The sequence below is a fragment of the Diabrotica virgifera genome, chromosome 2, assembly GCF_917563875.1.
Source record: "Diabrotica virgifera virgifera chromosome 2, PGI_DIABVI_V3a".
In the NCBI taxonomy this organism is placed as follows: domain Eukaryota; kingdom Metazoa; phylum Arthropoda; class Insecta; order Coleoptera; family Chrysomelidae; genus Diabrotica; species Diabrotica virgifera.
The window spans coordinates 99,641,455-99,657,540 of NC_065444.1; the positions used below are offsets into that span (position 1 = coordinate 99,641,455).

Here is a 16,086-nt window from a genome sequence, read left to right on the forward strand (position 1 = left end):
GTATATAAGTAAAATGCAAAGTAAAATAAAGTTATATATTGAACCCCAGCTAGCGCATCATACTTAAAATTTAGTCTTTTTCAGAAATCAACACATTTTTCAATTATTTTTACAATCTTTAGCCAATAATATTTGTCATTTAATTTGATTCATAGAATTATTATAGTGTGCTTAAAGTTATAAAGGATATAAATAAAACCACTTATAATTTTAATAACATGTTTAATTGAAACAAAAAAGAAACCAAATTGTAGCCAAACAATGTCAAAAAATCAAATGAAATTTTGGCTTTAGGAAGAGCGTTTTACTCATTATATCTGAGTGGGTACGTTGAAGCTGCGCTTGCTGTCAAACTTTGGCATCGAAGCTCTGGATGTTACGGCAGATCTTATGAAACCACCTCGTTCCTAACTACTAGGGGGACTAGTTAATCGCAATCTTTTGAGTAAAGATGAATAGTATCTTCTAGATATAAGTTGTGCGATAAAGTCAGGCAAACGCCCTGTGGACTTATCTGTTCGAGAACCGGGTCCACTTTCCCACTCTCGATGGTTGACTACAGCTAACAGAGATTTGAGACTGTATGTAAGTGTGGAAACGTCTTCAGTTGAACATAAATTGTTAGTATCCTTCATTCTTAAATCATATATGCCTGTATGGTTCAAAACAAAATACAGCAAATATATAACAAATGGACCTGAACTCTTTTTGAGGCTATCAAATCAACCAGATTTCTACCAGAGAATTTGATTAAAGTAGTTAATCCTGTAATCGAAAGAAATGCCCACCCAGAAATGCCCAGCAGAAAATTTGCTGCTGAGGATGATAGTGGATGAAAGGAAGCACATAAGAGAATTAGGATTCCGAAGAATAATCGAAGCAAGGATGTTAGCTACAGGTTTTTCGACCTCCAAAAATCACCTTTCATGCGACTGACTCTACTGAATTATTCGATTAGAACACCACTGAAATTACACCACCATCACTGTTACGGAGAGTCTTTGATGATGAAGTTTGGGCTAAAATCACTGCTGGTGAAACACCCGAGGATTGGAACTTTGGAAAATTTCCATGTCATATTCAAGCCGTGGAACGCTGCATCAAGTTAGTGATTGAAGCATCTAAAAAAGTCGTCGGTGCTAAGTAATGAGATGGTTTCATAAGATCTGCCGTAGCATCCAGAGCTTCGATTCCAAAGTTTGACAGCAAGCGCAGCTTCAGCGTACATACTCAGAAATAGTGAATAAAAGACTCTTTCTAAAGTCAAAATTTCATTTAATTTGTTGACGTTGTTTGGCTATAATTTGGTTCCTTTTTTGTTTCAATTAAACATGTTATTAAAATTATAAGCTGTTTTATTTATATCCTTTATAACTTTAAACACACTATAATAATTCTATTCCAATTAAATGGAGTGTAAAGTAAAAGAACAAAAAATGGATTGTGCTAATAACACCCAATAGAACATACTAGATCACACCTTCTTTAAGGTGCTAATATGTGAATTTTAACAATTTTTGAGTATTTTGCGCTACCGCAAATTAAAAGATATTGTCTGTTTCAAATTTGTTTCCTAATTTTTTAAACTATCAACTAAACAGTTTTCACTAGAGCACGTTCAAGTATTATTGGCTAAAGATTGTAAAAATAATTGAAAAATGTTTTGATTTCTGAAAAAAACTAAATTATAAGTATGATGCGCTAGCTGGAGGTTCAATATATAACTTTATTTTACTTTGCATTTTACTTATATACCCCAAAGTTTTCCGCGGTCTAGCGATTAAAAAATGAAACATTATTTTTTTTTTTTTTGACCTACCCTACTATTTAATCCTCTCTACTCATCAGCTCACAGCGAAGGAAAAAATATACGTAAAAGTTAGCAAAACTTGTTGCAAGCATCCTACTTTGACAAATTTTACCTTAAAACGAGAAATATAAAAAATAGCCCTAAAAGATAACAAAAATCGTTAAAAGTAGCAAACTTTAAAGAACCCAATCTTGCTTAAAATTAGAACCTTCTACATTAGACCGTTTTAAAGCTATTTTATCACTGACGATTGCATATACCTAAAACTGCAGAGAAAAAAGTTATTGAACAATGTTGATTAAAACATTGAGAAAATGGCCCAAGAATGGCTTAAGTGGGCGAAATTTAAAAAATCGTATCTCGGATACTATATATAAAATATGCATTCTAAACCGGTCAAATTTGTTGAAATAATTAACTATGATAACATAAAGAAATTCTTGTGAGGATTTCTACAAATTTTAATTTTTGCGGAAATGGCGTATGTTTAGTTTTTAACTTTTTCCTAAAAAAATCGAAAGGGTTCTCTTATTTTCATCATAACTTGCTTAATTTTGATGCTATTTACTTCTACTGAAGCTCATTTGATAGGTATTCCTAAGTACTTTGACAAGTGCTTAACAAGTATATTCTATAAAATGCATCGTTTTCCCGTTATGTAAGCTTGAATACTTAGATTTGAGTACTCGTCGAAAAAAATATACATTCAATTACCCATAAATCACTTTAAAATAACATTAGTTTAGTTCTTTAAGTAGGGAGTGTATTAAATTTTTTATTATCTTTAATTTTGGTAATAATAGCTTTTTTACAAAAGCTTATAGTTTTTGAGTAATACGTAAAAAACAGCTTTAAAACATGCATTTTTTTAAGAAAAAATAAAATCTTTGATATTTAATAACTCAAAAAGTATTGATTTATGTTAATAACTTTATGTAACAAATTTTGCTTAGAAGTCTCTATCGATTTCTGGTATTATTTTTAATAAAAAAATTTCACCCCCGAGAAGGGGTGGCAACCACCCCCAGGGTAAAAGCGCAAGTTAACATCATGTCACCTTTGTTTCTTGAAGTATCTTCTAACTACTTACCAATTTTCATGAAAATCGATGAAGGTTCAACGAAATCGGAGGTGAAAACCTTCAGTGACTCCGAAAGGTTCTTCGAAAATAACCATCCTTTAAAGAGCAATAAATCAGTCGTTACTGGGTTTACATAAGTCTGTCTGACGCGAGTATCTTTGTTTTTTTGATTAGCTATAACTTTGTTCTTAATGATTTTTTCGATAAATAGTATATTGTACTACAATTGAGAAAAAATACATATTTCTGACGAGCGCTGAAGTTTGTCGCCGCAAATCAAGCGAGGGAGAAATATGTCATTTTCTCATGTGTTGTACACTGTACTTTTTCTATGGATGCAGTTTTGTCAAGAGTTCAAACTTCAATATTAAATAATGTAGGTGCTTTTAGCGATATTATATGCATAAATTGAAACAAAATACATATACTTGTAGGTATTTAATATTCTTAAAATTTATATACCTTTCTTTTAAATTCTAATTAACAGTTATTTTTGAACAGTTTTGAAAGGTAATGCCTGGCAGGTTTTGCTTTAACACATTTATTTGACATTGTTATTGTATTAACATTAATTGTGTTGGTATTGTGCATGTTATCATGGAAACGGCGATCATAGTGTGGAAGACCGTAGGAGAACCCGTTAGAAAAAATATTTCTCAGTACAATGGCCGACTTTTCTCACTGCGTGAGGAATTGTTCTTTTTGAATGTATGTAAGTAGTGAGAGAAGTTGCATATTGTATACCATCCATAGAAAAATAATTTTTTAACTTATTCGTGAAAAACGGTTATAAAACGTGAAATGCATAGTTTTAATCGCTATTAACTTTAGTCCTGTCGCCAGGGGGGGTACAACGGCCTCGTTAATTCAGATGGACTTACCCAAATTTTTTTTATGTATTTTGACCCGTAGAACACGAATTTTTTGGGTAACAGTTGATCCGGATGTCGATAAGATTGTTATAGACCAAGAACTTGAGGAATCAAATAACAGCGATTTTTGGCAAAACAAAACAATATTTTGTATTTTTTGGGTCATTTTAAGCAAAAAATATTTCTACAAGTTTTTTAGTAGGATGCACAGTTTTCGAGATAAACGCGGTTGAACTTTCAAAAAATCGAAAAACTGCAATTTTTAAACCCGAATAACTTTTGATTAAAAAATAAAATAGCAATTCTGCTTAGCGCCTTTGAAAGTTCAAGTCAAATTATGTCGGTTTTGATTATTTGCATTGCTAAAAATTTATTGTGTTATTGCTAAACAAAGCTACAAACAACTAGTGCGTGAGTGATGTTTCTATGATTTCTCATTTAAAATCGAACGAGTAGGTAGAATAGGTACTAGTGCAATCAAGACTATTTCTACGTTACATGCGTTAAAACGCATGTAAAAGCACGGGAAACCCTACGTGTTTATAGCTTTGTTAAACAATAAAAAAATAAATTTTTACCAATGCAAATAATCAAAACCGATATAATTTGACTTAAACTTTCAAATGCGGTAAGCAGACTTGCTATTTTATTTTTTAATCAAAAGTTATTCGGGTTCAAAAATTGCAATTTTTCGATTTTTTTAAAGTTCAACCGCGTTTATCTCGAAAACTGTGCATCCTACGAAAAAACTTGTAGAAATATTTTTTACTTAAAATGGCCCAAAAAATACAAAATATTGTTTTGTTTTGCCAAAAATCGCTGTTATTTGATTCCTCAAGTTCTTGGTCTATAACAATCTTATCGACATCCGGATCAACTGTTACCCAAAAAATTCGTGTTCTACGGGTCAAAATACATAAAAAAAACTTGAGTAAGTCCATCTGAATTAACGAGGCCGTTGTACCCCCCCTGGCGACAGGACTACTTGAAAAGCATCAACTTTGCAAAAAATTTTATAGAACAAAATTTACTCATAATTGGCCAATCTATCGACTTCCATAGTTACTTTGATTAAAGAAATTCTTATCCTCTAGATGTGGTTGTTTTCACCCCCAGGGTAAAAGCCCGCTTCGGCCTACGCTGGATTTTAACAAAGGTTATAAATACTACCAAAATTCAAATGTTCAAGGAAATGGACCTTGATTCTCAAAATTACACGAGAAAATGGCTGTTGATTGGACTATACTATAAACTCTTGGACTATACTTTATTTCACATAGACTTAGAACCTAAACATGTTTATAAATTAACTTTATTCTATGTTGTTTGGAAGTAGCAAAATGGGTTAAATATATAACATCATCGTAAAATTTATTAGTGTGTTAGAGATTTTAATAGTTTTTTTTTTTCTATTGACATTAGAGAAAAGCTTGACATTAAGCCTATTCTCTTTTGTTTCATGGTGTTTGGACAATACGTTTTGACTCTTTTGAGACATTAGAAATCCCGTTCATTTAAGGCAAAAGTTGGTGGCAATGAGAGAATTCATGATAATATTTTATTAATTTCGGGAACAGTTTGTTGCAATGAATTGTAGGATATAAAATTATACATAGTTTGTAACTTATCCCATCTTCCGAAAATATTTGGATCAGCATATAAAAATTTTTAACGCCTTCAATGCGTGAAATAAAATCTGGCAAACAAGTGAAATATCAGAGTCAACAAAAATCAATGTATTCAATACTTGTGTAAAAAGCATAAAGCGAAACTTGGAAGCATGATGAAAGCACAACAAAAAGGCTACAGACTTTTGTAAATAGGTCCTTAGAAAGAACCTAAAAATTTACTGGCCTAATAAAATAACGAATGAAGAACTATGGAAACGAACGAAACAAACCAGTATAATAACAACAATTAGACAGAAGAAATGAAAATGGATCCGCCATACGTTAAGGAAAGATCCTAGTAACATCGCAAGACAAGCACTCGAATATCAACCTGAGGGTACAAGGAAGAGGGGACGACCAGATAATACCTGGAAAAAAACATTTACCAGAGAACACAACAGAATCGGCTTAAGTTGGGGGAAGTGAAAAAAAGAGCAAGAAATAGAGGAGAATGGAAAGAAGTGGTACGAGAGACAGAGAGAGAGAGAGAGAGAGAGAGAGAGAGAGAATAAAAATTTTAATTAAGTTCCTGATTTTACTTGATTAAAGAATGATGGATAGTTTTAACAGGTTGACTGCCCATGTATAAATAAAAAAAATTGCCCCATATGCCAAGCACATATTAATATTAAACATGCCTTTCTGAAATAATTACTCTTTATTTAAATAAAAAAAAATTCAGAATAATGAAAATTTTTCAAAAAAACCGTTAGCGGGCGTATGCGCCCGCCCGGGCACAGGCGGCATATTTATGCCCGTGGTGCCAGCGGGCGTCGTACTGGCGGTCGCTTATATTCGAGTCTGAACTTGTCAAACAGAGAAGTGCCACAGTGCCAGACCAGACTACTCAGTATATCTTTGACTGTTGTTTGATGTATGTGTTGTGTAACAATGAGTAAACGAAGCAGAAAAATTGTTGAACTTGCTTTGAGAGATGCTGAAATGTCAGGTAATAACGATATTCATTTTTGAAATAGATATTATTTTTTTGAAATCCACGGATTTTTAATTTTTTTGTTATGGTTCTTTTTATGAGGATTTTTCAGTGCGCCACTAACGATAGAAAAAAAGGTAAGTCCGTGATAATATATATTTTAGTGACATGCCATTTTAGTTAAATCTGACAGTTGTCAAATTTTATTTGCAATTGGGCATAAAAACAAATCAATTGTCTTTATTGCATTTATAATATGGTATTTTCTTTGATTTGTATATTCTTATAAATATAAATTGTACAGATTATATTCGTAGATATATTATATAATTAGTAAATAAATTGTTTTCGATTATAGCGTCATCTATCGACAACTAGAATAATCACAGAACTAGAATAATTACCAAAGTAATCACCGACGTGCCTTTTTTTCTGTCATATACAACTTAATGCGTTAGAAAGTTACCGAAAAACTGTGTCGCACTGAAAAATGCTCATGAGAAAAAGCATAGTTACTATATTTCGTATTTTTTATTATTTCAGGTGACGAATCTGACCCCTTTAGTTCACTTGATTCCGATCTTGATCCCATGTTTTTGCCAACCAGTGATGAAGAAATATTATCCAGTTCAGATTTCTCAGACATAGAAGCATCTTCAGACATGTTTTCTCAGAAAATAACATTGTCCAAACCCAAGTCAAATATTAAACGCAAATTGCAATCATCCAAAATCACTTCAAAGAAATTGTGTACGAGGAATGTTTTGGAACAACCAAGCTGTTCTACATCACTTTTGCCCGATGATGCCTCTGAGGAGGAAGAAGAAGTTGCTGATGCTACAGCCACAATTCCATTTACAGCAACAGACGACAATATGTTATCTAAAAATTTGGAAAGGGAACAGAACAATATTTCATCTGAACAATTGGAAGAATTTTTTGATGTTGAAACTTTAGCTCAAACTCAATTAGCAGATACTGACGATATCCAGGAAAATGAGGTTGGAGCAAATCAAAATGTTCTAGAACATACGTGGACGCAGCCAATTGGAAATCATCACGAATTTGAATACTCTGCGGAAGATGGATTATGTGGCAATTACGCTGCAATCCTTATAAATGATTTATCGCCTTATAAGTGTTTTCGTACTTTCGTTGATGATGAAATAATTGACGAGATTGTAAATCAAACAAACTTATATGCTACTCAAATATTGTGTGATTCCAACGATATTACCAATGATTCAAGACTACAGAGATGGGTTCCGACCGATAAAAAAGAAATGATTAGATTTCTTGGTATAGTTGCTTACATGGGTCTGGTAAAAATGCCTTCTTTGGAAAAGTATTGGAGCAACGACGACCTATATAAAAATGTTATTATACCAAAAACTATGTCCCGAAATAGATTTCAGCTGCTTCTTAGAATGTGGCACTTTTCGGATAATGAAAGATGTCCAGAAGGAGATCGTTTATTCAAGGTGCAGCCATTACTAGAAAAACTTATCAAAAATTTTCAAAAAGTTTATACTCCAGGTCGAACATTTTGTGTAGATGAGTCTATCGTTCCATTTCAAGGAAGATTGATATTCAAACAATATATTCCCCAGAAAACGCACAAATACGGAGTAAAACTTTTTAAATTATGCGGTGGCAATGGATATACATGGAATCTACGCATATATGCTGGAAAGGAAACAAGGGAGGGCAACGCTTCTGTACCAACTAACATTGTCATTAATCTCTCAAAGGACCTACTAAATTCAGGACGAACTATTATTGCTGATAACTATTATACAAGTCTTGAACTAACAAATATTTTGTTGGAAAATAAAACACATTATATTGGTACATTGAGAGCTAACCGGCGTGGAAATCCGAAAGATGTCATACTCAAAAAGTTAAAAAGAGGGGAAGTATTTGGACAGGAAAACGAAAAAGGTGTATGCGTCTTGAAGTGGAAAGATAAGAGGGATGTTCTTCTTCTCACTACTAAGCACACTACAGAAACCGTAGCCATACAGCGACGCAGTGGTGTGGTTCATAAACCGAAGGCAATAATTGAATATAATAAAGGAAAGTCATCTATTGACCAATCTGATCAAATGACCTCTTATAATTCATCGTTAAGAAAATCACTAAAGTGGTATCGAAAACTAGCGATAGAATTCATTCTGGGGACAGCGGTTGTAAATTCTCACATAATATACAACCAACTTGCTAACAAAAAAGTAAAAATTACAGAGTTTCGGGAAGAATTAGTGAGATCCCTGCTAACTTATGATGAGATAAATGATGATGAAAGTGAAACAACACAATCGACGTCAACGAAATCAGCACAAATTCATAAGCTACTTAAAAAAGAAGGGCCTTTTAATAAAGCCAGAAGATATTGTAGAGGCTGTTATGCAAAAAAACTTCGTGGAGAAATATCCAAAAATCGTGTAAAAAAAGTTGTGACCTATTGCGATATTTGCGAGGACAAGCCTCACTTTTGTTTGGATTGTTATAATATACATTCAAAGTAGTTATATTAATTTGTTCATAGTATAATGTAGCCTTTTTTCTTGTGTGTAGTAGATTTACTTTAATTTTTTATTAAAAAATAAAAATAAATAAAAATTGTAGTTTTCTTCAATATTTGTCTAGCAATTCTATAACTCGCATTTATATGCGAGCCTTGTATGCCACAGCGGTCGTATACTGTATCTAAAACCATTCTAAATAAGACCGCTGGCAAATATAGACATACAATTTTGTCGAGTGCATAGCGGGCGTATACGCCCGCCGGGGCATATCGGGAAAATTAGGTAGCGGGCGTATACGCCCGCCCTGGCAGTCAACCGGTTAATACACTTGTCTAATAGATATTTTATACACTTGTCTAATAGATATTTTGAAAATTCTTTGGCGTAACTTTTAAATTTTGAATCGTTAAAAACGTCAAGAATTTGCATATCTTCAAAATTTGAAAAAATGAGTATCTATTTGCATAAGTAATAATAGTATCAAAAATTTCAAAATATACTTGTTTTTCGAGATGGGTGTCATACTTTTGTCTTTTTTGGGTGTGTTCGGAAATATCAAGCGAATCCAAAACGTCACTGCGTATATATTGAAAACTACTATCTCTGAAACACTGCCTGGGGTAATTGCGGGGTGGATCGAGTAGCTCTGCGGTTATCACAGCCGGTCCCAAGCCCGGATAAAATGTGGAGGGTGATTGGCAAGGTTAGCAACCTCATCATCATCATCATGGTGCTACAGCCCTTAGAGGGCCTCGACCTTCTCAAGCGTTCTACGCCATTCTGTTCTGTCCCTTGCCTGCGCTTTCCAGTTGCCGACTCCGATCTTCTCGGCATCTTGTGTTACTCCGTCCATCCACCTCAACTTTGGTCTACCCCGTCTTCTCATTCCCACGGGTTGAGCTGTTAGAATCCTTTTTATCATGTTCGATTCAGGGGCTCGGGCTACATGTCCTGCCCACTGCAGGCGATTTCGCTTAATTATAGTGATAATATCTTTTCCACCAAACGTTTGCTTGTAGATATTCTGCAGTTCAAAGTTATATCTACGCCTCCATATTCCGTTCTCACAAACCGCTCCGAATATCTTGCGTAGTACCTTTCTTTCAAAAATTGATAGAGCGGATTCATCTGTTTTAGTTAGCGTCCATGCCTCTGAACCATATGTGAGAACGGGGACTATCAATGTTCTATACAGCCTTATACGAGTTTTTTGAGACAGACCTTTGTTAGATAAGTACTTTGATAGACCATGATAACACCTGTTTGCAATTATTATTCGCCTTTTTATTTCCTCAGATGTGTCATTATTGGGGTTAACCGATGTCCCTAGATATATGAACTCTTTGACCGCTTCGAAGTTTTGGTCATTGATGATTAGATCTGCATCAACATTTCCAGCTCTTGTGTTTGTGTTGGTAGCCATGAATTTTGTTTTATTTTGATTTATATGTAACCCCATTAGTTCTGCTGCTGCTACTAGATCGGTTAGGATTTCCGCAGTTCTCGCCCTGGTTCTTGTTATAATGTCCACGTCATCTGCATATGCAAGAATTTGGACTGATCTATTAAATATTGTTCCTCTGCTATCTAAATTAGCGTCTCGTACAACTTTTTCTAAGGCTACATTAAAAAGCTGACACGCCAGCGCATCTCCCTGCCTTAACCCCTTATGTATTTCGAATGGGGTTGACGAGTCGTTATGAATTTTTACTGCTGATAGCATCTTCGCCATTGTCACTTTTATCATAGATATGAGTTTTTTTGGAATTCCCAACTCATTCATAGCATTGTAAAGACTTGGTCTTAAGACACTGTCATATGCCGCCTTAAAATCGACAAAAATATGGTACATATCTATGTTGAACTCTTGCGCTTTTTCGAGGATCTGTCGTAGTGTAAAGATCTGGATAAAGGTTAGCAACCTACCAATCGTAAAAACGAATACTGCTCAAAGAAACAATGTGAAGCCTCGGAACCGGATTGATAATATGAAGATGACCACGGCAAGAAATAAGGATAAGAGAAAAACCTCCAAAACCCAGATGAGAATAACCACTTGGAACATACCATCGCTCAACACTAGAGATCAAGAAATAACCCAAGAGCTAAAAGAGAAAAAAATAGATATATGCGCTCTACAGGAGACCAAAAAGAAAGGAAAAGGCCAGTCAAAATTAGGCGAATATATACTAATCTACAGTGGAGTAGCAAAAGAAAACAGGGCCAAAGAGGGTGTAGCCTTACTAATACACCAAAGAGACCAAAATAACATCAAAGAGTGTCAATATATATCAGAAAGGATTGTCGCAGCAACAATTAGAATGGAGAAGGAAGACCTGAACATCATCGGAGTATACGGCCCAGAAAATAGTAAGCCTCAAACAACAAGGGAAATATTCTATGATCAATTGCAACAAGTAGTAGATCAAGTTAGAGGAAAATTGATAATACTGGGGGATTTTAACGCTAGAAACGGCAACCAAGTAATACCTGGAATTAAACAAAAACATGATGAGAATGTCAAAAACGAAAATGGAGAACTGATGATAAACTTCTGCACGAATAACGAACTTCGAATAAACAACACGTTTTTGACCACAAAGACCAACACAAATATACATTCAATAATACCCGTGGACAAAGATCTATGATAGATTATGTTGTAACTAACAGAGATATACATCCATCAAAAATAATTTACGTAAGACGCCTCAACTCAGCAGATGTAGGTAGTGACCACAGCCTAGTATTATGTAAAATTAGAATCACCATGAAATGCTTCACACCTAAGAGAGTGGCACCAACACAAACAAAAATCAAAGTCGAAGGACTAAGTACGGAATCAACGGAGTACTTATATAGAAAAAGAATATCAGAGAAGGTTGCTGATAATGAAATACTAGAAAACAGTAACATCGAGGAAAGCTGAGAAAAACTCAAAATAACCTAATTAACGCAGCAACAGAATCACTTGAAGAGAAGAAAGTAACGAATAAGAATATATCAAAAAAGAAAACCCCATGGTTTCGAGAGGAAGTGAAGATAAAATGTGAAGAAAAGAAGAAAGCCTTTCTACAATACAGAACACAACAAACACAACAGGCATACAACCACTATAAAAGAATTAAAAACGAAACAAACACTTTAGTCAGACAAATAAAAAGAGAACACTGGGAGAGTTTCTCAAAACAGATGGAACACGACTTTTACGGAACACAAAAGGAAATATGGAGGATGATCAGAGGACAAAGAAAAGAGATAAACGAACTAATAAAAACGAAACACATTCAGAAGGAAACTTGGGCAGACTATTTTCGATCCCTGTTTGCTTAAGATAACGATAACCAACCACCAGCACCTGAAGTGACAACAAACGAAAAAATACATATTGAAGAAGCAGAGGTAACGGAAGCATTAAGGAAATTAAAAAATATAAAATCACCAGGAGAGGACAGAATATCGAACGAACTCCTAAAGTATGGAGGACAAGACCTGACCAAACAATTATTAAAACTAATCCAAAAAATAATAGAACAAAACAGAATACCACAAGAAGGGAGATCAAGCATCCTAATACCTCTCTTCAAAAAGGGAGAAAAATCGGACCCGGAGAATTACAGAGCAATTAATTTATTAAACACAATACTAAAATTAACGACCAAAGTGATAACAAGCAAACTGAATAAAATTATAACATTAGCAGATGAACAACAAGGTTTTAGGTCGGGAAGATCATGCACCGACGCTATATTTATAATGAGGCAGATTCAGGAAAAATCGTTAGAATACAACAAACCGGCATTCTTATGTTTTGTGGACCTTAAGAAGGCATTTGACAGGGTCAAACTAAAGGACGTTATCCATTTATTGTACGCAAGAGAGGTACCTCTAGGAATAATTAAAACGATCGAAAATATCTACCAGAACAACACAATAAAATTAAAAGTAGGTGAAGAACTAACCGACCCAATTGAAGCTGGCAATGGGATAAGACAGGGAGATTCCCTGAGTCCTCTGTTATTCAACCTGATCATGGACGAAATAATAAAAAAGTATGAACAAAAAAAGGATACCAAATGGGAGAAAAACAACTTAAAATAATCTGCTATGCAGACGACGCAACACTAATCTCTCAAAGTGAAGATGATTTACAAAGTATGCTGCACGAATTTAATATAACCGCTAGAAAATTTAACATGTTAATTTCCCCAAAAAAGACTAAATGCATGGTTATAACAGCAGACCTAATAAGGTGTAAATTAGAGCTGGAGGGTCAAATAATACAACAAGTCATGGAGTTTAAATATCTAGGCATCACACTATGCAGCTACGGAAAGCTCGAAACAGAAGTGGAAGATCAGGTGAATAAAGCAAACAGAGCCGCAGGTTGCCTGAATGAAACAATATGGAGAAATAAAAACATCGGAAAAGAAGTGAAAGGCAGAATTTACAAAACAGTCATCAGACCAATAATGACATACGCGGCAGAAACACGACCTGATACAGAAAGGACAAAAATAATGTTAGAAACAGCAGAGATGAAAACATTGCGAAATATCGATGGTAAGATGCTGTGGGATAGAGCTAGAAGTGCAAATATACGAAGGAGATGCAAGGTGGACACCATTACTAACTGGGTGAAAAGCAGAAGAGTAGAATGGAACGACCACATAAGCCGAATGACAACAAATAGAGTAGTAAGGACGGCGAGAGACGGTTCCCCAATAGGAAGACGATCAGTGGGAAGACCACGAAAAAGATAGAATGACAACTTACTGGAGGCACATTGAAAAACAGGGAGAGTAATGTCTATATAAAAAGAAGAAGAAGAAGAAGAAGAAGAAGACTATCTCTGAGATTTTTTACCACCTTTGTTATTCTATTTTTGGAATAAATAATGTCAGTTGACTAATTTTGAACAACATTAAATATCATATCGGTTTGGGTAAACACTTTCTTAAAAATATTTAAAAAATTATTCAAAGAATAATCATTTAATAAAGTTTTCAAACCGATTGCCTCATGGATCGAGATATCATCACTTGCGAAATTGTCGCCTTTATTAATAAAATTAAAAACTTCTAAAAGCTGTTTACGAAAATCTGCTACAGTGAAAACTAACCGAGATTTAAAATTCAAAAAGCTACTTATTTCATAATTAATTTCATCCAGAGCGCACTATTAGCAGGGTACGTGGCTAGATACGTGCCTTGCTGGTGTCTGCCCATCACCGATCGGCAGATTGGAATGTTCCGGACTCTGCCATTCAAATACGGGTAAAATTGTGGTGAAATGTATAATTGGTTGCCTATTACAAGTCAATCTAGGTATGGCTTGCCGTCTCTGCCGAAGCGGATCCTTGGCTTGGACAAAAAAAAATTTACAAAATCGCAGTCGGATACATGGCTGGCTGGGATTATTAATTTGAAAAGTCTCTTACGCGCAGGGATCACTTAACGTATCGGATTGATCTCATTCTTTTAAAATAATGAATAAAATTTAGTCTGTATGATCTCACAGATATTTTTTTATTTTACAGAAACAAATATCATCAACTCTTAATGTTGATTAAATTAAATATTTAGAAAATCTACAATGTGTCCATAAATGTGTGGGTCGGCACTTCCGACCCTGCCGACCCTGACAGGCTGCCACTGACTAATACCCTCTGCGAAAAAAGTGATGCTGCAAAAAATTATAATTGAAATTAAAAAAAAACTTCACCTTTTTCTCAAAAATGCACTCCTTTAAATAGTAGCACCCCATGGTTTTTCATATATGGCTATCTATATTGACCAACAAATCCCCTTTAACGTTGGAGTTCTTTTATTTAATTACATAATAGCCTAAATGTATATGAGGTCAGTACCCCAGAGTTACTAAAACGCTTAAACTTAGTATAAAAATATTGTGTTAGCTTACCTATATGTCATACACACTTCTTATTAGAGAGACGTAAGTAAGTGAACTATTTCCAACATTTTTTGCAAATAAAAGCATGGTCTTATCGGAATGTCAAACAGTTGAAACAAAAAAGAGATTTCTAATAATTTTCATGTTACGCGTTACACACAAAAATAAAAATGTAATGCTTAGAATTCTAGAAATTTGCTGTATGGAATAATAGTTTCCTTTAAATGCACAACTTTTACAAAAATAAAAACATAAACAAGTGTGACTTTCAGACGATTTATATATAGAACCTAAGTATTTAGCATGCAATCATACTAAATTACATATTAAACATTCATTTATTATCACTTATTAAAATGCATATCGTTCACTCCAAGTGCTCGTGTATAGACAACAATAATAATTAAAGACAATTTAATTTGACATAATGTTTAAGATTCTTTTGACTTTTGTGGCCTTTCCCAAAGAGTTAAAAGTATTGTAAGGTTCTTGGCCAGAGGCGGATTCGGTGATTTGCCGCCCTCCCCTCCGCCAATTTTTACTTTTTTACCAAAATTTGCCGCCCCCTAAATTCTGCCGCCCTGAGCTATATTCAGCCCATTCGCCGATCCGGAACAAAAATGACGAAACTGCAAATTTTGTCAATTCCTATTTATTGCGTAATTAACTTCTAAAATACTGTATACAGAAGACACAAAAGCGACAGAACTGTAACTATGTGTGTAAATAGGGTTGAAAATGTGGGGGATTAAATTAAGATAATGACATTCGGATCAATAGGGATGAAAATAAAAGCCATCACTGTAAGAATAAACGGCATAATAAATGACTAAGTTTTCAATCTAAAAGCACAGAGGTGGCATACCTCCTTGATAGTCCGAGCCATTTTTCAAAGATTGAAATTTTTCGCGAGCCACATTTAAACGATGATCTAAAAAGTGTAAAAAAGGTATGTACATATTAAATTTTTCTCTCACTGTTTGGATTTCACGAATTTTCAAGTGAAATAAAATGGTTCACATCGTTGTTTCAAATATGCAAATAATAGTCCAGTCGGGTTAGACGAATAACAGGCCTAACCTTGCATTAGGAGCTGCCCCAAATTTTATTTTTCTAATCCTTAGGGAGGGTCAATATTAGTGTAAATTTAAAATCTCGACTGAATTCTACTGTTGTGTTAGCCGCAATCTTGATTTTAAACGAGAACCGTTTTTGCTCAATATCTCCGCCATTTTCAATTTTTTGACAAAAAGTGTAGAAACTGAAATTGTTTAAAAT

The 16,086-nt window shown here is 34.3% G+C and overlaps 2 protein-coding genes across 2 annotated transcripts in view; one reads left to right on the plus strand and one right to left on the minus strand.

Annotated features, from left to right (window-relative positions):
• LOC114343719 (neuroparsin-A-like) overlaps positions 1 to 16,086 on the minus strand; it is a 262,805-nt gene that overhangs the window by 135,544 nt on the left and 111,175 nt on the right. The window lies entirely within an intron of this gene.
• Positions 6,307 to 8,989, plus strand: LOC126879580 (piggyBac transposable element-derived protein 4-like). Its single transcript, XM_050642746.1, has 2 exons — positions 6,307 to 6,382; positions 6,911 to 8,989. The coding sequence occupies exons 1-2, from the start codon at positions 6,310 to 6,312 to the stop codon at positions 8,893 to 8,895; spliced, it is 2,058 nt and encodes a 685-aa protein (XP_050498703.1). The 5' UTR covers positions 6,307 to 6,309; the 3' UTR covers positions 8,896 to 8,989.

Excerpts from the sequence above, each read along its gene's own strand:
- LOC126879580 (XM_050642746.1), top strand. The coding sequence starts at position 6,310 with ATGTGTTGTGTAACAATGAGTAAACGAAGCAGAAAAATTGTTGAACTT. Across the intron at positions 6,383-6,910 it reads GAGAGATGCTGAAATGTCAG|GTGACGAATCTGACCCCTTT; the intron begins GTAATAACGATA and ends TTATTATTTCAG.